Here is a 26004-nt window from a genome sequence, read left to right as displayed (position 1 = left end):
GGCTTAGTAAGTAGAAAATATTCAGAAACTTTTATGAATTGTTTGTACTTATACCAAATATACCATATTCTTTTTCGTAGGTATTTTGTACTTTTGACCCGAAATCTTATTCGTAGCACATTACTGGCACCTGCGCGTTAGCCGCAGCGATAGAAAAAGTCCTTTTGTCGTAATCTCGATCGGCAAACTCGCGCCTTTGTAATATTCTTCTAATATATACCTGTCCCCAAATGCCCACACATTTCCTGAATGTCCGTAAGCTATTATTGTAACGGTTACCTTACCTTTATTATTTCTGACGCCTCTTGGCGACCACTTCTTTACCAAAGTGGTAATGCAAGCAAAGCTAGTCGAGGAATGCGGGTTTTAAATCTAAATCAGTGTTCTAAAAGAGAATTTAAAATGTGAATAGAGGTGCGCGCCGGATGAACGCGAGGCACGACGCTGGCAGTTCTCGGTGCTAAATCTCGCAGAGTACATTAAACGTTTTCCGATATCGAAAGCACAAGCTCTCGCCGCGGCTGTGGTCCAGTTGAATAACAAAGAACTGCGTAGTATGGCTATTGAAGCACTAATGGACTGCGGGATTTATGAGGCTTTCTACAAGCTTTGTCGCACTGCTCCTATGTACTTACATATTTATAAGTGTCCTTCGAATTTCGTTCGCTGAATGAGGACTACGCGAGAATGTGCCACTCGCGAGGCTTAATTCCGCATTATCAATCATCAAGCGTGCGATTACAGTTCTGAACGTCTCATCATAGAATCAATCCCATATTTCAAATAATACGATGCATAATTAAATTGTGCGTTCTTTTTGTTATTAAGTAGCTAATTTTGTGTGGATTAATTACTATTAATTTATAAATACTCCGGGACCTGACGACAAAAAAATACGTCGTTAGAGTGTTCAGATATATAACTTTTGACAACTGACAGGTCAAATCCGTAACAATTTCAGAACAAAGAAGGAAAAAATACGTAGATAGATATATCTATTGACTATAAGATGTGTAACATGACAGTGACAGAAAAAAAAACAGAACATTGATTCAAAATTAAAATCAAACAAACTATAGAGCTAATGACAATTATTGTCGCATAAATAAAATTTAAATCAACTGTTTCACATTAATAAAATTTTAATAAACTGTTTCACATTAATGGCATAAAAAAAAATTTTTTTTTTTCATAATTTGGTAAATTACTTTGAAAAATATGTGTAGGTAAAATACTAAATTTAAATTTTTTGCTAACTATTTTACGAGTATACTTTCCCCAATGATAAAATATTATGGAAATCTATAACTACTTACGATTTTGCTATGATTAGTCTTGCTTTGCATTAATGAGGAAATTGAAAAATAAAAATAAAATGATATATCTATTACATAGTACATATTTTAAAATACAACATAGTGGTGGCATATATATATATATATATTACGTAAGTAGGTATGATTTCAAGAAGTTATTTCATTTACCTTATATGTAAGTTGATTAGGCTGCCGTGCAAAAGTTACGAAGACGGTGGAAGTCTTTAGGTAACAAGTACCCCGTAAAACAATTAAACCAGAATCCTGCGCTAGTTATGAAGATTTAAAATTCCAAGCAGGTTATTTATACATATCACTTGTGGGTACATAACTTGGGTAGACAAATCGGTATACTGTAACTTTGTTATTCAAACAGGGAAATGTTTCACTGTGGTCATAAATAGGGGTAGCGTTCCGCGAGTTCTTCTAGTTCGTTGCGCGTGATGTATTGTATCGGAGCCAGATTCAGATGTAAATTGCTGGATATCTGCCGATGTAACGATTTTTACTGTGCTGGTGTCCTCAATAAAGAACATTTGGGCGAGACAAGCATGTGTTCTGTTCTGTTAGTGCTGCGCGGTTTTGTAAATATGTAAGTTATTGCAATGTCACAAAGTCTAGTGTTGTAATATATATGAAACTATCTAACAATTTTATTATTGTATAGGAAGATATCACAAACACGAGCATCAGAAGCATCTTCTTACAAACTTCTAAAAAAAATATAAGCATATGCAAATACATAGTACTTGTATGTTTTTGTTATAAAACATTATCAGGGTCATTTTTAGTGTTATAATTAGTACAGTAATTTTTATGCAAGTAATTTCCCAAGTAATTTTTATGTAAGTGGCAGTGGGCGGGGCACGTTGCTCGCAGAACTGATGGCCGGGGGGGGCCGGAAGGTTCTGGAGTGGCGTCCGCGTCCCGGAAGACGAACTGCCGGTAGGCCTCCAACGAGGTGGAGCGACGACCTGGTGAAGGTCGCGGGAATTCGGTGGATGTGAGCGGCACAGGATCGGTCGGAATGGCGAGCCTTGGGGGAGGCCTATGTCCAGCAGTGGACGTCTATCGGCTGACATGATGATGATGATGATGATGATGATGATGAAGAAGTAATTTCCCGTACGTAATTCTAAATCAGACTTTGAAGTCAAATTTTTGGAAAGAAATTAAGACCATTTGCATTATATTTCAACAAATTGCGTATTATAACGCCGTTCTTAGTTAAATTGCGTTAGCTATAATATTTTTCAAACTCGAGGGGTAGGATGACAGGTGTCAATCTCCATATATTTTATAACCTAAAAATATATTTTTTTAATACAGTTGCTCAAAAAGTGCTACTTTACGTAGCTGTTTAGCGTGCGGAAAGTTGGTATTCGCGAACTAGTGCTTTTTACTTTCCAATTTTTTTTAAATTTACCTATATACTCGTTCCAATTCATGACTACTTATTGATGAGTGTTAATATTAGTTTCCTTTTAACGTCGCAATCAACATAAAAACCTACTGTTAATGTAAGAATACGAAAAATATACATATTTATTATTTTATTACTTACCTCTTCATCATTATAACAAGTTTATTTTTTAATATTGAAGATTAAAAAACCGTTCTTAATAAGTTGTCTGAATGGAACGGAATAGCTATGGAAGGTAGAGGTAGGAATAGCTGCCGAAACGCCTGTCAAAGAATAGGCGTTTTTTCTTACTGCAAGCTAAGTATCCAAAGGCAACATTCGATATTGTTTTTAATCCTTACTTGTTGTTTTTCCTATTTTTTCGCAACTGTATTAAAAAACGTCGTTCGATACACGTGCGGAAATGTCATTCTTCACTCGTCCCGGTGAACTCGTGAAGTAATGACATACTTTCCGCACTAGCATCGAAATGTACTATTATAACCTATATTGAAATGACAGCTGTCATCCTGCCCTTCGAGTTTGAAAAATACTATAGGCTCACTGACAAGTTATTGCTATCTGAATTGATTGACTTGTTATAATGTTGTGACGACAACAACAATACTTCATACAATGTGACCGTTGGTGATATGGTGCTTATAGAGCTTATGGTGACCAATTTGATTATAGTTAAGGTCTGTTTTTTTATTCCGTAGACTAAAATGACGTTTCATGTGTAAGACATGACATTTCTTAGTACAACATGAAATGTCATTTTAGTCTACGGAATAAAAAAACAGAATAGCTAGGTTATTTTAAAAGTCAAATTTCTATCCCCTTCTGTAGCGTCTACCCGCTGAATTACGTACAGAAACATCTGACGAAACATTTGAGCGTCAAATGAGAGTCCTTTTATTGGGAAATCCACTTTATTCAGTGAATGAGTTTATGACCTCGACATTCGACATTGTAAATTAATTTTTTAAACTGACATGTTTTTCATAAATTGTTTTTTGTATTATAATTTGTACCTAGTTTTTACTTAGAACATGACGATCATTAGGAGATACTCGTAATTAGTTACTCACGAATTTTTGTTTTTGACATAAGTGGATAAAATTATGGTTACTTACTCAGACATTTTTAAATTGTAATTTTGAATTTATTTGATAATGTTTAGGCCAGGATTACACTCGTAAGTTTTACTTACGTAAGTAGGGACAAGGACAGGGTTGCGAGCGGCACAGGATCGGTCGGAGTGGCGAGCCTTGGGGGAGGCCTATTTCCAGCAGTGGACGTCTATCGGCTGACATGATGATGATGATGATGAAGTAGGGACTATACTACAGAATGAGAAATGAATATCGTTATCTCGTTCTAGCAAATAGCTTTGTCCCTACTTACGTAAGTAAAACTTACGAGTGTAATCCTGGCCTAATGTATATTATGTAAAATAAATTGTATTTTCTGAATTTATCAAATAAAGTAAATTGTATGTACTGACGATCACAATATAAATTCGTATAGATTAGTCTAAGATAATTTATATTGTAATTACATATTATGAGAATAAATATTTAAATCTATGAAATTATGACGTTTACTGACTTTAACGTTATATAAATGAAACTTAATGATTGAGCTTTGTCCATGCAATTACTATATAGTTCTAATTAAGAGTGGGTAGCCTTATATAATGCTGTTGGCTTTTATAGTTGAAAAGCCATAGCAGAATATACATATTTAGCTACCGCGAGCCACAAGTACGTTTTTAATGCAATTTAGATACGTCAATATTCGAGATTAGACATGGCTCTAATGGTAAATCCAGCAAGGAACCAAAGCACGCCAGCTTAGAGTGCGCGAGAGCGCCGTGTGGAGGATCGATCTAATTCACAAAACATTTATCTTGACTGCAATCGTATGGTTGAACCTCGGCATCTGTAAACAATTATGTGTAATCGGAGATCACAAGCACCGTGATTTAGCTGAGGCGATGTACTCGGTAAGCGTACTGAATAATAGAACAGTGAGCTGCACCCCGACACGAACGAGCTCTGATGCCGCGGTATATGGGCCGTGAATAATCCTACCGTAATACCCGACTTAATGGGTTGGAATTTAACAATTAGTTGTTTTCTTTCTGCCTCGTCAATGATGTAGCATCGCCTGGGCTGAATACTGTTGAGCTCCAAATGTTTATTTTAGAATTTTAAATTTAATAAAAAAGCTTTTTATTAGTTACCATGCAAGTAAATAAGTTAATAGTAGTTCAAAAATAACGTCGTACCCCCCCTCTCCCCCTTACCCCTACCCTTACCTACCCTCCCCTACCCTACGCTTTTAGAAAATACAGCGTGTATTTTTGATATGACAACATATTCTAAGGGTAGTTACTGTAGGCCCTAATGAGTTCACTTGCATATGTTTTACTAAATATATAATTGCACACTGTTAGTTAAGGTTAAATTAAAAAAATACTTTTAAAATCGTTTCATGGCATTGAAACCTACACGCCTCGTTTCAATTTGCGGTTGTATTAAAAACACACGCTGTATGTTTTTGTATTTATTACGAGTGTTATTTATTAAGCTAGTGCGATACGTATCATCGTCGTTCTCATTTTGGCTTGTTACTTTCTTCTTACGATAGCTCTTCATCAGCCAACGTGTTTGCCAATTAAACTTATTATTTAAGATCCCAAAAAAAACAGGACCAATTCGCGTTTTTTTATACGTAATAAATAACTTCATCATTAAATACCTGTCTACACTTTATTAGGCGTTTATTCCACGGGTTATCTCGTAACGCAGGCCCCCTGTAATCAAATCTTCATACTCGCCGGGAGCACTGTTGTTTATTATGCTCTCGTTTTTCATGAGCCGCACTTACTTTTAGTGCTTACATTAATTCCGCTGATAATCCAGTCACCCTTTGTTCGTCAACAATAACGCGACTGCTTGGCATTTTAATCAAGGCTGACGAATTTTTAACGTCGGTCGGGCAGCAGGTACCGTGGCCCACGAGCCGAGGCGATATCTGCCTCGCCATCAGCCCGTAGCGCCCTGCCTCACCCGCCTTGCCTCGGTAGGGTCGCCCACTTTAGTTCCCAGCCTGCCGCGTTGTTCTTATCTTTGAGTAATTACCTTGTTGTTTTGTGTTTGTTATTTCCAGAGAAGCGAACCGCTTGCCCTTTTATATTTGTGTGTGGTAACCGTATAAACTGGCTGCCACTTCCCCCATTTTATACAAATTCTTTTGTTTTAAATACATATTTCTACGAATAAAGTATCTGTGAGCTCCGAATGTTTTCCGTTTTTCATTAGACATTCGTATTTGTCAGCTCTCAGTTTTGTTTTTGATAGTAATGGAGAAAGTTGGCCAGCATCTACATTTTTAGTGGTGTGGTAAATGCCATAAAAAGTTTCTTCAGAGGAAAATGAGCATAGAATATCTCTGCGAAAATTTAATAGGATTTCATTATCGCTACTATTTTTGACTGCAATGTTTTATATCTCGTTTTTACACGTTGAGAATGCATTTATTTAACACTTCAAAGTTAGTGTGATGTTGCTAGGTACTATTATACGAATACCGCCTATTGTATTAAATTTACTTTTAGGTTTTGTTTATTTTCAGGTGTGTATTAGAGAGTATTTAGGTTATGTTAACGTAAACGTATCTATGAGTAAAGTCGTTATATGGTAGGCTCCTCACACTTATCGCTTTGACTAATTGAATCGATGTCCAGCATTACTGCATTACTTTAATTTTATTTTAAACATCACGTTTCGATAGAACTATCTGGATTATCTACTTAACGAAACGGTACCTGCACTATAGCCTGCTAAAATGTTAATGTATGATTAGAGCTGCCACACGTTAAGGATATAAATTAAAATTTCCTCAACATGATGAGACCGTAAAGTGCCACAATTTTCATAGCGCTGTCGCCAACGCGGTGCAGTGGCTGCAGCTTATATGCACCTGCGGATATTGCCTTCAGCGTAAATCAAATTTCTTATTTTGCCACGGTACTCGTTACTGCCGCTGCCTCGTCCTTGTTTATAGCGGGCGCGCACCGCTGCGCTCATTCTTCATACACGTGCAAACTGCCTTAAATTATGACGCTTTCCTTATATATAAGTATATAAATATAATATTCATACACAATTAAACATGCAACGGTTTTAAATTATGACGCTTTTCTAAGGCTCTTATTTAAGATTCTATATTGTACACGTGCAAACCGCCTGAAATGTATCATTTATATAAATGCTGCCTTTTATAATAATAAACGCCCGTGACTTCGTCCGCATGGAACTCTTCAATTGCTCTCCCACGCAAACTTCCAACCCCTTAAAAATATCTTACGGGTTAAATTCTGGTATTCTAAATAACTCCATTTTAAAACACTAAATTTTAATGTAAAACATGAATTTCTGATATGTCAAATAATTTAATTAATAAATTAACAATTAAATCTACTCCATTTTGAAAATAATAGTTTACTTTTATCTGTAACACCTCCCTTGGGGCCTGTTCACATATTGATTAGAGTTTGGTACGAGTTCATACATTTGCTACTAAACGCAAGTACTATCTCGGTCTATCGATGTTCGAAATGACTAAAATGTCATAGTTTTCAATTGTTTCGTTGAGATAAATATAATGACTCTGTTACAATAACGCTACATGCAGCATTTAACAACGTTGTATGGATTTATGTGTCACGGCTTATTGAAACCATGAATCAAGTAATGTTCTTTTTATGACAAAGTCATAAAAATTACGTTGTGTCAAAAAATTAAAGCGATACCCATATTGTACAGTCGCCATCAGATATATCGGAGCGGCCAAGGTGTTCACAATATCTGAACACGCACTCTAACGCCCAGACAATAGAGGCGTGTTCAGATATTTGTGAGCGCCTTAGCCGCTCCGATATATCTGATGGCGACTGACGCGCAAAGCATTTGGTTTTCATAATATTGGGTTAAATTGACTACTATAGTATTGTTAGATAATATTAGAATAACTCATGGCCTTAAAATTAAATAGATGTCTCATGTACCGCAATGTGTATAATTATTGTGTATTCAAACTTACCATACTTATTCCAGAGTGATTAATTTGGTGACGGGCTTCCTCAGCGAGTATGCGCCCACTGTTGGGCATATGCGTCTCCAAATCTCCTCCAAGCAGCCCGATTTGCTGCTTCTCTCCTCCCTGCAATCTTTTTGATGTCATCCTCCCATCTTGTTGGAGGTCTGTGATCTGGTCTTTTTGAGCGAGGCCTCCACGTTCAGACACGCTTGCTCCATTACGATACATTTGACTGTTGTTTTAGCCACATAACTTAGTTTACAATAGTTTTTTATGTTGATATTATTATGCGTCACATACATCGTTGCCTTAAGCATGGAGTGTAATTCCCACAGTGTTGACGATTTTATAGTTAAGTACATTCAGTTCTTTAAAATATGGCACAAAAACTTTCTGATAAACCGTAAGCATTTTTCTTAGTTTTTAAATTTATAAAATTGCCTTAAGCATCTATATACTTTGCCTTTGATTTTGGCAGCAGCAAGTTATTTCAAGTCAATTCTGTTTCCGCTCTCAATTTCGTAGGAATACAATTAATATTCATTTCATATTTTCGTCGGAACTCATATTAAATAAGGGAGTTAAATAACACAATCAACAACGCACAATAAATCCAATAAAATAGAATTACAGAATGAAAAATGTTCAGCTTTGCCTCCAAAACGATTAAAAAATACCTACGCGTGTTTGAGTAGACATGTTAACCGCTAATATTTAAATGAAATATTTTAATGTATATTTGTGTAGTTTCATTTGCAGTTTATTGGATTTTGTTAATAATGTGTTATTTATTATGTTCATGTCAATTTTATATAAATAAAACTGCAAAACATAGCAAACCTCGTGTATTGTTAGGGTTCTGTAGCCAAATGGCAAAAAACGGAACCCTTATGGATTCGTCATGTCTGTCTGTCGGTCTGTCTGTCTGTCTGTCTGTCTGTCCGTCCGTATGACACAGCCACTTTTTTCCGAAACTATAAGAACTATACTGTTGAAACTTGGTAAGCAGATGTATTCTGTGAACCGCATTAAGATTTTCACACAAAAATAAAAAAAAATAAAAAGCTTTGGGGTTCCCCATACTTAGAACTAAAACTCAAAAAATTTTTTTTTCATCAAACCCATACGTGTGGGGTATCTATGGATAGGTCTTCAAAAATGATATTGAGGTTTCTAATATTATTATTTTTCTAAACTGAATAGTTTGCGCGAGAGACACTTCCAAAGTGGTAAAATGTGTCCCCCCCCTGGAACTTCTAAAATAAGAGGATGATAAAACTAAAAAAAATATATGATGGACATTTAAGTGGGGCTCCCATACAATAAACGTGATTTTATGCCGTTTTTTGGGTAATGGTACGGAACCCTTAGTGCGCGAGTCCGACTCGCACTTGGCCGGTTTTTTTAATAGGCGTAGTGACTAGTGGCAGAATGTCATTAATAAAGCAACATTGCTTACAGTTTTTTTTAATGGCTGAATGCCATGATGCTGTGTCACAAATATATGTGAAATGGAAATTTTAAAAATAGTACATTACTACAGAGGCCGGGAAGTAAGGGGTTGCCGGCCGAATGCATATATACGGCCGAACGTAGTGAGGCCGGATAGTTATGAGGCCGACAACCCCTTTTCACGCCGATGTATGTATAGTGCTTTTCTCAAACATGCAATGAAATAAATAAAGAAATCTCCACGAAATCAAAGTTTTAATTCTAAAGAAACTAAAAGTAAACTAGGCACAAAATATAACTACCACTTGTACCTATCTTTATCACACGTGTCGTATATTTTACACATGTAGTTAATCAATTTATTACACAAATGTTCAAAGGTATATTTATGTATCTTTGATTTTTCACCTTGTATCCTTCTGACTGTAGTTTTAGCCACATAACTAAGATTACATCGTTTTTTATGTTGATATTATGCTTCACATACATCGTTGCTTTAAACATGGAGTATAATTAACAGGTATTCATTTAATATTTTCGTGGAACTCATATTAAATAACACAATAAACAACGCACAATAAATCCAATAAAATATAATTACAGATACACAATGAAAAATGTTCAACTTTACCTCCAAAACGATTAAAAAACCACCAACGCGTGTTTGAGTAGACATTTTTACCGCTAATATTTAAATGAAATATGTTTGTCAAAGGACTGTCTCATTTCAAACATAGACAGAGATAATCATACTATCTTTGTCTTACACTGGTACTAGCACCCAAAAGAAAAGGATGAGTATAGTTTTTTTGTTCTTATTTACTGACAAACTGGTTTGACCAACTATATTTTAAATCTGTATTTGTAGGTAAATTTGTAATTAAATATTATTGGAATTTGTTAATAATGTTTTATTTATATATTTTTTGTAAATTCGATACAAATAAAACTGCAAAATATATTAATAATCGTTTATTGTTTTTTTAAGGGGTATTGGCAGAATGTCATTCCGAACCATAAGCAAATATTGGTTATAATTTTTTTTTTGGCTGAATGCCATGATGCTGTGTCTTAAATATATGTGAAATGGAAATTAAAAAAGAGCCACTTCCCGGCCTAGGCCTGCAACTTTGTATGAAATTTCATTACAGGCCCCTCGTCTAGCCGCGCCGGAGTCGTGATACTTCCCAGCCTAATATAAAGAACGTAATATCAATATTACATACCATGTTTGAGAAAAGCTACTTCCCGGCCTAGGCCTGCAATTTTGTATGAAATTTCATTAAATATCTCTCATCTAGCTGCGCCTGAAAAGTGATACTTCGCAGCCTAATATGTATATAGAATATAATAATATCAATATTTCATTGCATGTTTGAGATAGTGTTTTACTACCTACTCGAATGTTGGGGACCAATCGCAATTATTAGCACACATTGTGTAGGCATAATAATATCTACACGTTATCAAGATTGTGTTGCATGTTCGTGAATTTCAGATTGTAATGGCCACCTATGAGCCAATACGATTAATATTTAATGGTGCCATTCTGCACCGAATTACTCCGTGTCTGCGGTCGCGCTTGCACTGCGTTACCTACAGCGTGACGTGAATGGGTGTCATATGCTTTGTCATTTCGCTGATGCATAGCTAGAATATCACATCTGTTGAGAATTGAGCCGTGGTTGTTTATAATGTGTTGTCTACACAGACTATATACATACTTGTAATTTTTTCATACCATATGAGCTGTCAAAACAATGCTGATTTTCTGCTAGCACATAAAATGTATCCATACTGGTATTCTTATCATAAACAAACCATAAAAACCAAATGAGATGTTGTTCGATGTCTCTTCATACTGAATATGTTTTGATATTTAATAGTGAAGTAGAAGAAAATGCAATATTTGAGGCGACGTCAAATCTAAAAGCATGAGGTTGGTATTCAGACTCATCTAATTTAAAACATGAAGTTAACGAATTATTAATTACATTGATACATTTTACCGCTAATGACTCGTTATTTAACACGGCAGACTTACAAACAGAGACAAAGCAGACTCACAAATTATAATATGGAAACGTTTAAAGCTACTCCAACAACCATTTTATGCAGCTAATTATAAGGAACGGTTATTAATAAAATATATTTTCTTTGGGAACCTGTCAGATTCCTTCCTCTCCTTTGTGGTTATAAGTACCTACATATATTCATATATACATGCAAACGAAAATCACTCATCAGCCCCTAGCAAATGAATAGCGGAATGACAGAGCACAACGCTCGGTTCTCTTAATGCTCACTCACAAAGCGAAACGGCTTGGGTGGTACCGTAGGCAGCGCGAGCGGTACGCAGCAGCGGTGATTATGATAATGAGGCGATGGCCGCGCTTTTTGCGCTGCCGTCCTATATTACGGAACTCGACACCATTTCTGATTTCATCCGCTAGCTCGCCAGCAGCCTGCAGCCGAGCAGTGAACGCCTTGCTCTGCTCGCATTAACCACTCTCGGATAGTTATAAAATATGCAAGTCCCCATAATGCACGCCCTAAACGTCTTCTCCGACGCCTTCATTATTCATTCGGGCGGTTTGATGTTTTAGAAAATTGTCGCGGTGCTGGGAACGGGCGATGCTTCATAATTCACAAGTCAAATACTCATGTAGCACCTGCCACCAGATTGATAGTATTGATGAGTTCGTTGTGTTCGCAACCATTATTGATAAAGCCAAGTGGCTATATCAATAATGCATGAACAATCGAACATATTTGAAGCGTCTGGTCAATTCACGAAAGAAACTTTTATAAGTACCTATTTATTAGATTGATATCGTAATCGTATGCGCGCGGCCGCTTCTGGCAGGTGCAAAGCATTTGTTATCAAACTGAATTGGAAATTAATTTGGATTTAGATTGTGACAAACAAAATTCACTTGGGTTCTTGTTCACGACCATAAATATTTTCTATTTGTTTCAGGACTCCGAAGGGGACACCCCTTTACATGATGCTATATCGAAAAAACGGGACGACATGCTAACGCTGCTGCTGGAGCATGGAGCTGACATGACACTCACCAACAATAACGGTTTCAACGCGCTTCATCATGCAGCGCTTCGAGGCAATCCAAGGTAAGTTGTTGCTCAATTATTTTTATTTTTATTATATAGGAGGCAAACGAGCAGACGAATCGCCTGATGGTAAGCGATTACCGTCGCCCATGGACACCTGAAACACCAGATAGGTTGCAAGTGCGTTGCCAGCTATTAAGATGAGAGTACGCTTTTTTATGGTGGTTCCCTGAGCCAGAAGGCGAATCTCCTTATATGATCCTGTTTTTCGAAGAGGCGTTGATATTCGTAGACGTTGAAAAAATATATGTAGTTCTTGACTATATTATCTATAATATCATAGCTTTCGATACACGAGTTATGACACTTCGCTCGATACAGTGGTCCGGCTGAGATTTTTCCCACGCTCATTACTATCTGCTATATATTATCTCAAAACACTCACAAAAAACTGATATGTAACTTTGAACTGGTATGAAATTCTCGTTCAACGTCCTTAATCGGCAAAGTTATTGTATATTGTAGGGGCCGCACTTATCGACGGGTAGCTTTATAACTTGGACTTTATCTAAAATAAACATAACATCGCTTGTTGTCCGGCGCTGTCCCCGAGAGAACGGGTAGTTATGAGCGAGCTTGCCGCACAATAAAGTGCTTAACGGGTCTAATACCGAGCTCGGAGAGTGTGGTCTGCGCCTTATGTGATGTCTTTATTGCTGTGCAGCATATGCGTAAAGTCAGCGAGGACTAAATTAGTCACATGAGCTCAAAAAGATATTTTACTACTGAAAAAGGTTGTGTGTTGGCGTTCTGCTAAAGTGCCTTTCTTGGTTATGAATTTAATTTTGAAATATGTCCCACAAACAATGTTAAATATACAATACAGTGTACATTGTACATACAAACTTTCTAAGAGAGTCTAGTACTTAGAAAGAAATTAGCAAATTTGTTCTATCACCACGCACTACATTTGTATGCACTACTGTCACAGTCAAGATGCGAACTTACTGTAGATTAGCTTTTAGCCACAACTTCATCGGCGTAGAACTCGTTAATTGCATTTCTGTTGGAATATCTGCCCCTCATTTCACTATTGCATAATTTATTACTAAGTCACATACTGGACTTTTACGATTTTTGGCAGGGTTTAAACCTATGAAATAACTGACACACTTCGGCCGATTCTGCCCAAAGGTTAGAGGACAATTTTAAGGATAAAAACAACTTGTTTTATATTTTACTAGCAACCCGCCCCGGCTTCGCACGGGTAGTTCAAATAATTTACACAAAACCTTTACAAATTATACATATAAACCTTCCACTTGAATCACTCTATTAAAAAACCGCATCAAAATTCGTTGCGTAGTTTATAAGTTCTAAGCATATATAGGGACAGACATACATACAGAGCGGAAAGTGCCTTTGTTTTATACTATGTACCTAGTGATGCTGCGACTCTCTTTCCTTATCACTTAAATTCCAAATAGGTTCAACGCTAAGTGTGAAAATTAATATTCAGACAGACAGAAAATACTCTGGAATTTAGATCAGTAAGGATTGTTATGATTGCCTGATGAAACTAAACACCTTTTATGCTCTCACCGCTAGCCAGAGGTGGTAATAGAATCGAAGCCCGTGCCCGAGCCAATTGCTTTTAACTCCTGAAGTTTTAATTTTCCGAATAATGGATTCCTCTACGCCAAAAGCAAATGGCATTTTAAGTAGTTCTTACATATGGAATATTGATGTTTAATAAAATAATATGGGAAGAAATAATTTATATTGTATTTACTTTAAATTCTGTACTTTATCCGTACGAATAACGGAAACGGAAATTTTCTAACAATGTAATCCAAATTAAATATGATTATCAGTCCGTCTTGTTCGTTCGCATAAGTAGCCAAACCAAATACACATCGTTGATTTCAAAGGTGAGCGCACTTGTCACGAGATAATCTATTTTTAAAAATGCTAGTACGTGTTCTTCTGTGTTGTATAAGTAATCATTTTGAAAGTACCTTCTGCGCAAACGATGTTTTCTAGAAAGAGTTGCCTATTAAAAGTTAGTTCCTAAGATAGCTACTTTTAGAGGTGTTTCAAAAACGCAAGAATAATGAATCTCCGCTGGTGAATCGTGCGTGAAGCGGTTTATTTGTGGAGGTGTGGAGGCGAGGCGGAGGCGCCGAAGCCGCTCTAGCGGCATTATTACTTTTAAATTCACAACTTGATTTGATATTTATTTGTCTCGCTCATACTTACATATTGGTGCGATCTAAACTGCAGGAAACATCAAATTTAGATAACATTTTCAAAGTAAAGGAGGCGCATCTCGGCCTCGCACCGGCCGCCCGCATTTATTCAAGTCACGCGACACGTCCCAGGGAAATAATACGAAATGTGGCTACGTGACCGGTTCATTATGCGGCGGCAGAGCGGACCCTCGCGGCACAGATCAGTTACTTACGAGATGGACTATATAAGACGACGGGCGTTCACCACACACTGACATTCATCGTATAACTTTACTAAAAGAGCGCAACTTGTCATTTCGATGGTGTCGACGTTTACGATCTGTATTTACAAATTTTCAACCAAAACCGTGTACTAGAAGGCCGATTCTGATTTATAGTTTTGAAATTTTCGCTCGCACTTGTTAGTGGTCAGTTCAAGGTCGTATCATAACAAGATCAAAACTTTAACAAATTATTAAATCAGAATCAGTTATGTAATATAAAATAATGCAAGTTACGAGCGTAGTTATTTTGTAACTAAGAGCTCCTATCAGGCGTATTCGAATTTTAGTTGTTCGATCTGTTTCCTATATGATACTGATCTGTCAGTGTCAATAGTGACGTTTCTGGTTGAAGAAATACTGGTTTTGGTACACGGTTTTGCCTGTATGATGCCGATGCCAGCGAGTCTTTGTAAACTGTCCATAATACGGAGTCTAAGTAACTAGGAGGTAAGTCTATGGGTCGCGGTCACCTCCATCGCCGTCGGCTACTTTTTCATGTGTCGGCCTGAGCCGCATATTACAAACATCCGAACGTGCGTCGGCACGCGGACCTCCCTGGATTCCTTTTTAAATCACTATTAGCTCATGCTCTTGGACCCCTCCCGGATTTACTCGACCACTTGGAAAGTACTTAGAAATATCTTTGCACCAAGTGGTTTGAGGGATGGATTTTTTATGAGCACATGTTTTTTTATGGGAAGTTTACCTGCTGTTAATGTTATTATATTGAGTCCCTCTGAGTGTCAATTTGACGCATCAGACATTAAGGATTACAATTCGTTCTTACAATTTGATACTTAGAGATAAACAAAATAGGTTATGTATTATTCTTCAGTCAAATTAGGCCTATGTAAGAATTTATATTAGATACCCAACAAATGAGAACAAAATTTACGAAAAAGTCGTTTAAATTCTTAGATTGTTGTTTAACAGCAATCGAATTTAAGATTGCCGTAAAACGTTCCAGATTTTATCGCGGAATGAGCGCTCGCGACTTTTCCCATTCGACAAAAACGTTCGTTTCCCCCTTGAGATGTAAAATCGTTTTATTTTATTACTTCCGCAGTATATCGTTATATCAGGAGCGCCCATCCTCTTCGGTTCGGAAAGTTGTTATAGTAAAAAAAGTCGAAGGAATTTAATCCGACGACTTTGAAATCTTCCTATAACAAGAAGTTCCTTATGGCGGAGTTTAAGACGCCTGCTGTTGATTTATACTGGAATAAATTTTCAGAAAAGATGTAAAGTGTTGCGGTGAACTAGGCAGTTCACATTGGGCGGGCGATTAATGAAATCAAATAAAGGATAAGGCGTAGGCGACAGCATCCGAGGGAGCGAGAGCCTCGCGGCGGAGCGCGTTGCGTCATTACGTCTGATTAGAAACAGTTATCTCGTGCGGTTATCGTTACAGCTCCCCTAACGAGCCCTTGTAAAACTTCTATGGCAATTTCGCGATACATTACCGGAATACGATAAGCTTCCGGTGAAGTATCCTCGTAAATTAGCTTCGTATCCAACCACACGAATACCCTCCATTGATTACGTAAACTTTCACTGCTTGATTTGCCCGTGCCACTGCTGGTATTAGGGGAGGGAGTTACTAATTTGGCTTAATCGACAGTTGAAATCCTTTGCGTCTGAATAATTTTATACGCCGAGTGATAACGACACGACATAGTAAATGAATTAATAAATGGTTCTAATGCGTTTCAATTGGATTGTTTGTGATTACAAGAGGTCAATTCAAACTTACATTCAAACGGACACATAATGAGGAGACCCGAGGATCATATGACCAGAAAGGTCCTCAGTCGAGTCCGAGTCCGAGGAATCCCGGTAGACCCCTTCAAACTTGGATGTCTGTCATCAACAATGACCTAAAGAAAGCCCAAATCAACGACACGACGACCCATAACCGAAGAGTGTGGCGAAGATTGACGAGGAGAGCCGACCCCAAATGAAATGGGACGTGGCTAGGCAAAGAGAGAGAGAATTCAAACTTACATTGTGATATCAAAATTATGCCAGTCAGGCGAATTGCATGGGCGACTGACATCATTTAGATATCATTTGATGTCTCAAGTGTGAATTGGTCAGCAAGTTAAAACAATTATTACTATTATTTGCGTCGAATTTCTTAGGTATGTATGTACGGCAAACAATAGACGACACAGTTGCAAGTTTTCGTAGAACGTAGACCGTCTACGACGTAGCAATACCCAATATTACCCGCGTAGCATCTGTGTGAAACTCATTTTATCCTTCTCGTATCTAAAGTCGGCGACTGTTGTACATAGTAGTGTTAAAAAAATCTCATGTTGGGTTAGGTTTTAAAACTGGTTTTATTTCTCATATCGTTATCATTTCTGAGCATTTATAGGGTTCCGTACCCAAAGGGTAAAAACGGGACCCTATTACTAAGACTCCGCTGCCCGTCTGTCCGTCCGTCTGTCCGTCTGTCTGTCACCAGGCTATCTCATGAACCGTGATAGCTAGACAGTTGAAATTTTCACAGAAGATGTATTTCTGTTGCCGCTATAACAACAGAATAATATAAATATTTAAATGGGGCTCCCATACAACAAACGTGATTTTTTTGCTGTTTTTTTCCGTAATGGTACGGAACCCTTCGTGTGCGAGTCCGACTCGCACTTGGCCGGCTAATCTTATAAATCTTAAGAGCACTAGATTTTAGAAAATTCGTATTCCATTAATTTGTAGATTCTTAAACGATTCTTATTGTTAGACGAATGCAATCGGCTTGACCGGTTTCAGGTTGGTTTTTGTAAACAACCAAAAATTGCTACTTAATGGATAAACGCACTGATTTATTCGCAGATACTTGTTTGCCTAGCGATGCTTTGTATTTTGCTGTGATTAATTAGTTGCGGGATCCTGCGATGATCGGCAGCCTGCGCAGCTGCGCCCGCCGCGGCGCGCGGGCCTCGCGGCTCCTCAGATAAGACGGGCATCCGCGATCCGCATTAATCGTGAGCTTAAATATTTTAACGCGTCGTAACATTGATTTATTCGGAGCGTAATCTCGACTCGCGGCTTGTTTGTTCCCTGACTCGAGACGTATAGGTGAGATTAGGCAGCGGCGTCGCACCCCCGCGCCCACCGTCTCTTCCGGACATTACTCTTTTCCTTACCGACATCATCAGTTACAGTTATTAATTGTCTGCGTTTTGTTTCCTTTGAGCCGACATCGCAATCTCTTTTCATCCGTCTGACAACATCATAGCCTGCGATACAAAGCGAAGTCACTGAGGCCACATAATCTGCTCGGTTTATTCAACGAATATCTATGTATGTAGAGAACGAACGGAGCAATCAGAGAAGATTTATATGGTCATTGTGCAGCGTTAATTGCAGCGAATAGAGCGAAGTACGATGGTATCGCACCGTCCGGACGACAAATGTTATTTCCCGCACTGGCTGTTACGGGTCTGGTGCTAAATACTCGTCGGTAAACCTACTTATCACCATAGATTAATTCCCGTTAAAACATCATGTGGGGTATAGATATACGTTTCTTTATCCTAATTAATATCTAACACGCTGTATCATAAAGAAACGTTTGTAATGAAATGTTCCGACAATCCCGGCGAACCTAGTACGGGTACGGTACTATAAAATTGATAAATTTCCGTTACGTTGCTGTGGGCTGTGTTCCGCGAATAATGAATGGTCTGCTATAAAAAGGTTTTGTTGTATGTAAATAAAGCAAAGCAGATAGCTGGAATCCGACGACCGATAACTTTTAAGCAGATTTGTAACAGGATTGACATTGAAAACCTATTGGCATAGATATCGAGGATGTCGGGGTAGTGGCTGGAGCAAAGTACATTTCTGTATGGCAGATTTATGTGAACGGACGGGCAGGGAGGGGGGCAGTGGTCAGGAGCCCGGGGAGGGGTTCGGGAGGGTCTGTTATTGTGCGACGTTTGATTTACGCACATAACGCTATCACCCTTTTGTTAGGCCGGATACCGACTGCTGTGCCAGTTCCGCTGGCCCGAATGCACTGTCTCTTTACTGTTGTGCTGCCTGTGCGACTTCGTGCATGCGTTCAGCTTGTTCGTTTGGTTATTTTTGTTTCGCTAGTAAACTCGTTTGTTATTATTGCATGTTCGAATTGGCCCGTAAAGGAAAATATACACAGAGTTCGCCCATTCCGCATGAGCGACATTATTTTATATTGACTTTGGCAATCTAGGCCACGACGGTTCCCCTTTTTTCGACCCTTTTCTAAAACAATCTGTCGGTGCTTGACTGATTAGCCTCGTTTATAATAAAAAAACCGGCCAAGTGCGAGTCGGACTCGCGTTCCAAGGGTTCCGTATATTACACAGTTTAAACAATGTATTTTGTATGTGAAACATGAGTGAAATGTCTTTAAAAAGCTCGTAGGGGTCGGATCAAAAACTAAGTAATTAAGTCCGACTCACGCTTGACTGCGATTTCTAATAGGTTTTCCTGTAATCTATAGGTAAATATCTATTTTGTTTATTTTTTTTAAATTTTAGGCCCTGTAGTTTCGGAGATAAAGGGGGGAATGGTCATTTTTTGCCTATTTTCTTGAATAACTTCTAAATTATTTATCCTAAAATTATTAAAAAAAAAATAATTTGAGATTCTCACAACGAGCTCTTTCATTTGATATATAACACGATATAGTCTAAAAAACTTTATTTTTTAATTTTTTAATTTACCCCCTAAAAGTGGCCCCCATGTTTAAAATTCATTTGTTTTCGTTACATGTCCGTCTTTGGGTCACAAACGTACATATGTATACAAAATTTCAACTTAATTGGTCCAGTAGTTTTGGAGAAAATAGGCTGTGACAGACGGACAGACAGACAGACAGACAGACGCACGAGTGATCCTATAAGGGTTCCGTTTTTTCCATTTGAGGTGCGGAACCCTAAGAGGTTCCGCACCTCAAATGGAAAAAACGGAACCCTAAAAAGTGACCCTTTCGAAGATAGTGGATTACCGCAGTTTTTGAAAAGATATTATTTCAACAAAATATTGCCATCTTTTTCCTTTCGGGGCTGTGTCGGATTCCCAAGCCTCATTGCGACTATTGCTGATCAATAAAATTGTGATTTCGCTCGTTAGTAAACCAGATGCGGCACGAAATTAACAACTGCCGCTCGTACTGAACTGAGCTCCAAAAAAACTAGTTTCTTTGTTTGTCTTTGTTTAGTATGAAATGTAAACGCATTTTGCGTTTAAATAATAAGTTTTGAATTTACATAGCTGATCATGCAAACAATGGTCAGACACCATTGACGTTTCTAAACCACTCACAACAGATTTTAATAACAATTTTAATAACAAAACTTCCGTGAGACACATATTATATATATTAATAACGGGTCACTCACGTATTTTAAGTCGAAAAACGCTCGACATGTTTCACTTACAACTGATGATCAAGCTTTAGAGGTCACACGCTTACTATACAAATCAAAATATAAATGTAAAATCTTAATCATTTAGAAATCTTAATCATAAACATTTAGTTTTAGTTAACTACACTCACTTACCGACTACTACACATACTACTACTACAAAACTATCGAAATCACGAAAGTAACCAATTTCAGTAAAAAATGCTTGCCAGGATTTAAACCACTTGATGGAAGACTAACAATGGAATTTCAGACCAGTACTGAGTCTTGCTTGTTGAAATTATTATAAAACTGAAATAAATATCATATACGAAGGAAAAAAATGACCAAAGCCTCCAGTGTCCAGCTCTGGACACTGGAGGCTTTGGTCATTTTTTCCTTCGTATATGATATTTATTTCAGTTTATAGTTTAAATAGTAGTGTGTCTACTTGAAAAACCACAAATTAAAATATTTTCATAGAAAATAATTTAATTTGTTCTTAGAGTATTATTATAAAATTTTACATTTCGATGCTAGTGCGGAAAGTATGTCATTACTTCACGAGTAACGAGATATCTTACTACTTACCTTACTTAGAGACTCGGAACGAGTGAAGAATGACATTTCCGCACTTGTATCGAATGACGTTTTTTAATACAGTTGCGAAAAAATAAGAAAAACAACAAGGAAGGAATAAAAACCATATTGAATGTTGCCTTTGGAAACTTAGCTTGCAGTAAGAAAAAACGCCTCTTTTTGACAGGCGTTTCGGCAGCTATTCCTACCTCTACCTTCCATAGTTATTCCGTTCCATTCAGACAACTTATTAAGAACGGTTTTTACGGTAAGTGTGAGCGAGATGCACTCATTAATATTAAATCGGTATCACATTTTTAATCTATCCTAGGGCCTACGATATTCACAATTGTATGTAAATGCTTCACACCTTCACATAGCTTTTTAAAATTTAAATTCTAAACACGTTTTGTTACATGCTTACGTATTTTGTATAATTATTTAAATTAGTGTAGAAAATCGGGTTCTCTACATCATTGTCGAAAAATATTTTGCCGAATGTCATATCCCAATAAATTTTTCGCATAATTTCATTTTGTTATGTTTTAGCCGTAACAAGCAACGTATATCACAATGATAATGGCGTACATTGAAGATAATATTTATTTTGTATGAAAAATAGGAATACAATACATAACAGTCGTGTGCATCCTTCTAGTCAAAGAAGGTTTCTTCGTTTAGAAACTTGAATCAGTCCGATACATATGTTCGTCAGTATCAAAGATAGATATAACTCCGTAATAGATGGATACAGTCTAAGGAAAAAACGTGCCTCGAAAATCACGAAAATTTGATTCTCGATCAGATGTCGTTGCGTAGAGGGCGTTGACGGTTTCGTTTGTTATTTAACAATTTTAACGCATATCAGTGAAAGAGCATGGGTCAAAATAATAAAAATAACAAGTTACAAAATTTACTATGACAGTACCGCTCTATAATATAATATCCTCTTTGGTCAGTATTTAAAAAAATCATCCGATACTTTTGGTACCTGCAGGTATATTCTAAATATATATTATTTTTAACTCTTATCACGTGATACTAACATCCCACTTTATAAATCAATTTTATTTCCATAGCAGTGTGCTTTTTCGGGAACGTTGTACATTGTTTTGATTGGGAACCGCTTGTTGATTGCATGACGCTACGTCTCGCACAAGCGGGGCGTGTGCGGAGGCGAGCACAGACGCGGGCGCGAGCGAGGAAGCGGAGGCGGGCGCGGGCGGCGCGGATGCTCGTTACCCGCAATTAGCGGCTCTGCACTCGCGGATAATCCGCATCGCGCGCGCCGCGCCGCCCGCCCACACACCGCACACGATTGCACTACAGATTCAGCGAATAAATTCATTTGTACGCAAATTGTATCGGCGCTTGCAATTAAAACTTTGTTGGCGCTCGAGCTAAGATAAATAACACTAATACATTCTGCTTATTGCGGGGAAGTTGCCGGATACAGAGGATATATTTAATGTTGTTCGTAATTTGTTTGGGCATAATTGTTGCCTTTTCAACATTAACATAATCCCTTTAGCCCATATCAAACATTTATTATTTGTCTCGACCCTGTATGAGGTATAAAGTGTAAATATGCGAATTTATATGGATTTTCTTTGTTCTCATTATTTCCAGAACGCATCGTTAAAACGGTCATTTAACTTGGGATTCACTTTGTTCATTAACTTGAGCTCTGCTTCTTAGGTGTTATTTACTAGACTGTAGATAAAGCTTAACACCTCTTTATCTCAAAAGTGTTTGTCTTTGTATTTATTATCTTAACTTAAGGTTTCACAGCCGAGAACTGGAAATTTCGTGTTTTAGCCGCATAATCGTGGTTATCATTGATATTAGTGTAAAGAAAAAGGTTAAGTTTAATACCTATGTACTTTGAAATCACGAAACCATGAAGTTTTATAAAGCTTTTCTAGAAGTATTTTTAAAGTTAGAATATTTCAGTAATTGGCTTTTAGTCCACGAATGCGGGTGTGGGTGTACAGTGTACATAGCACGTAAATACGGGCACGTAGTGCCATGTCTGTACAAATGGTGGCCTCGCGCTCTGCTGACGGCTAGATACGTTAGTCGGGATGTTCCGGTTCTTTGTGTGCTCAGCCATTGTTCCACTCGCTAATGTTGTTAGTGCACTTTTTCAGCGACTACGCTAATTTAAATACCTCTCCTTCCTTTTGTGAAGAGACTCGTCTTCCGTTTTCCGCGAGTGGCGCTCCCTTTGCGTTTGAGACGTCCGCGTCCGCGCCGGGAGACTGCATTTAAATTAGACACTTAATCACCAGAGTTGGCCTCGCGTTTTGTAAAAGCCTCCCTTTTATTTAACAATTAATTACGTGGTAACCTATTAATTCACTGTAATAATGTCATTAAATTAATTCATTACGCTGATGGATATTTTCCTTCCCTTTTTTAGGGTTCCATACCCAGAGGGTAAAAACGGGACCCATTACTAAGACTCCGCTGTCCGTCCGTCTGTCAGCAGGCTGTATCTCATGAACCGTGATAGCTAGACAGTTGAAATTTTCACAGATGATGTATTTCTGTTGCCGCTATAATAACAAATACTAAAAAATACGGAACCCTCGGTGGGCGAACCCGAGTCGCACTGGGCCGTTTTTAAAATTGCTTGAATTATAAATAAATATATCTTAGTTTGCATATTTTTTTTAAATAGTGAATGTTTCCTTTAGTGTTCGTGTGTCGTCTCCGATTTTAAATTAAATCTAAAGTATTTCCAGCCTGTGAAATATTTCGTTGAGGCTGGCGTGCCTAGACCGCCGACACCCATTCCAATTGTGCAAATATGACTAGGGTAATAAACTCCCGAGGAACTCGGAGTTGCCTGTTAAAGTTGTGTACGTGCATCCCCCCCATAACCCATCGCGCCTTCCTCTCATGTCTCGCGTACATACTAAGTTTTCGTCTTAAAATCAGCTACCCTCCTCATCCTCGCCTTATGTATGGATGTAAGTTGCTTTACCGAATTTACCTCTTCTCGATTTTCGTATTTGGCAACCCACACGTTTGTAAATGGGTGAAATACGTCGGCAAAATTCAATACGACTTAGTTTACTTACCATTATCACTTTTGACGTTTGTTCATTGGTGCCTTTGTAATAAATACACCGGTGACAAGGTGAAATATCAGCACATAAAATTTATAATTCAAAGACCAGGCGATCCTGTGTGGTCGGGGTATTGTAATGAATTTAATGAATATGTATTTTTTTATCTCCGGCCTTTGTCGCGTGGTACACGCTATCACATTTTACGTATATATTAATATCTATACTAAGCCGAGTGGATCATGCCGTCGACATGGCTCTCTCTAACACAGCGCGCGGCGTGATGCATGGTGAGGCTTTATAAAGCTCTTTTAATGAAATATTCGTGGCCGGGGTGAAATATATTCCACATTCAATCACAGGTGAAGTTACGAAACTGACCAAGCCGCTTTGATGGATGATTCTGCGATCAAATCATTAATTCTGTTCATTAGACCAAATGTACAGTTAAGCATAAATATTGTTGTTTCACGTGATTTTTAAACATGAATACTCTTCTCCCGCTTGCATTTTTATTAAAATCTCGAGGATATCAAATAAAAAAATTACATTTGAAAAACTGACTATAATAATAATAATAATAAGCCCCCAGGGCAGCTTGTGGCGAGCTGAATGGGAAGTGACGTCCCTTGGGTCCCATACCCCCGAGAGTCGGTCAGGCCCCTCCCTCCGGCTTGCCTTCATTGGCCGGCTGGAGTGAACACTGAGCAGGGGCCGCAGGACTCTCACCTCTGGCTTGCCTTTACCGGCCGTCCAGAGTGGGGTGTCAGAGCTATATGCTCGCAGGGTGGAAGTGAAATATGCATAAGACGCGAGTTGGCACAGTGGCTGTGAGTGTTTACAGCTACTGGGTAGAAAGCGGTGCACACCTCTCCACACCCTGAGCCACTCACGCGATGTTGTCCCCTTGTCGCTCCGTGCGAGCGGCCGTTTTCGGGGACCCATATTGTGAGTTGGCGAGTCACCACCTGTCCATTTTTTTCGTGTTTTTAAACATAGATTGGGGCAGGCCATAGTATTTCCATAGACCCGGTAACCAGTACACTAACATCTCAACACAATAGCCTAGTTTATTTTGTTTCTTATCATTGCAATAGTCCTGCACTAACCGGGGCTTGTCCTTGGGTGCACTACTATAGTGCATACAGGGATAATCGTCGGTTGGTGTCACATCACCTTTTAGAGTAAATTGTCTTTTTACAAGGGGCCTCTGCGTGTTGGCTTCGGCCCCACGCACGCCTTCCAAATGTCCGGGACCCCATGGTCCCGAGATTATGTAAAGGACGAACATAATAATAATAATGTGATTGATGATGTGGTGGCAGTGGACAGGCACTTCACGCCGCTCTCCTTGGCAAACGAGAACTGGCACAAACCTGTGGTACAAAGTGCTGCGGGCCGCAAGGCGGTATGGGAGAGTAAGGTGCTACACGGGTGGTTCTACAAGGCCCTCACGGGACCCGATGTAGACCTGCTCGCGTCGGTGAACTGGTTACGATTCGGGGACCTCTTCGGAGAAACCGAGGGTTTTGCCTGTGCAATTGCGGACGAAGTTATGATGACGAACAACTATCGGAAATATATCCTGAAGGACGGTACGGTCGACATTTGTCGGGCATGCCGCCGTCCCGGAGAGTCACTCAGGCATATCATTTCCGGTTGTTCTCATCTTGCTAACGGCGAGTACTTGCACAGACATAATCTCGTAGCCAGGATTATTCACCAGCAGCTTGCTCTTCTATCTTCTATACGGCCTCGTGGACTGCGAAGTACCGTACTACAAGTATTTACCTGTGCCCGTTCTCGAGAATGGTCGTGCCACGCTCTATTGGGATCGATCTATCATCACTGACAGGACTATTGTAGCCAATAAGCCTGACATTGTGATAATAGATCGATCGCAGCGCCGGGCCGTGCTCGTCGACATCACCATCCCCCATGATGAGAATCTGGTGAAAGCCGAGAAGGACAAATCCAGTAAGTACCTAGACTTGGCTCACGAGATAACCGCCATGTGGGATGTTGATTCGACGATCATTGTCCCGATAGTCGTTTCAGCGAACGGTCTCATAGCGAAGAGTCTCGA

General features: G+C 38.5%; 1 protein-coding gene across 1 annotated transcript in view; it reads left to right on the top strand.

The window, feature by feature from the left end:
- The window catches only part of LOC134741104 (E3 ubiquitin-protein ligase mib1), a 364534-nt gene that overhangs the window by 83262 nt on the left and 255268 nt on the right, over positions 1-26004 (top strand). Inside the window, exon 11 of the mRNA XM_063673876.1 lies at positions 12260-12411. Within this exon, the coding sequence (XP_063529946.1) occupies positions 12260-12411 (152 nt within the window). The remainder of the gene's footprint in view (positions 1-12259; positions 12412-26004) is intronic.

This window comes from Cydia strobilella, chromosome 4 (genome assembly GCF_947568885.1).
Source record: "Cydia strobilella chromosome 4, ilCydStro3.1, whole genome shotgun sequence".
In the NCBI taxonomy this organism is placed as follows: domain Eukaryota; kingdom Metazoa; phylum Arthropoda; class Insecta; order Lepidoptera; family Tortricidae; genus Cydia; species Cydia strobilella.
This window is presented reverse-complemented; position numbering and strand designations above follow the sequence as displayed.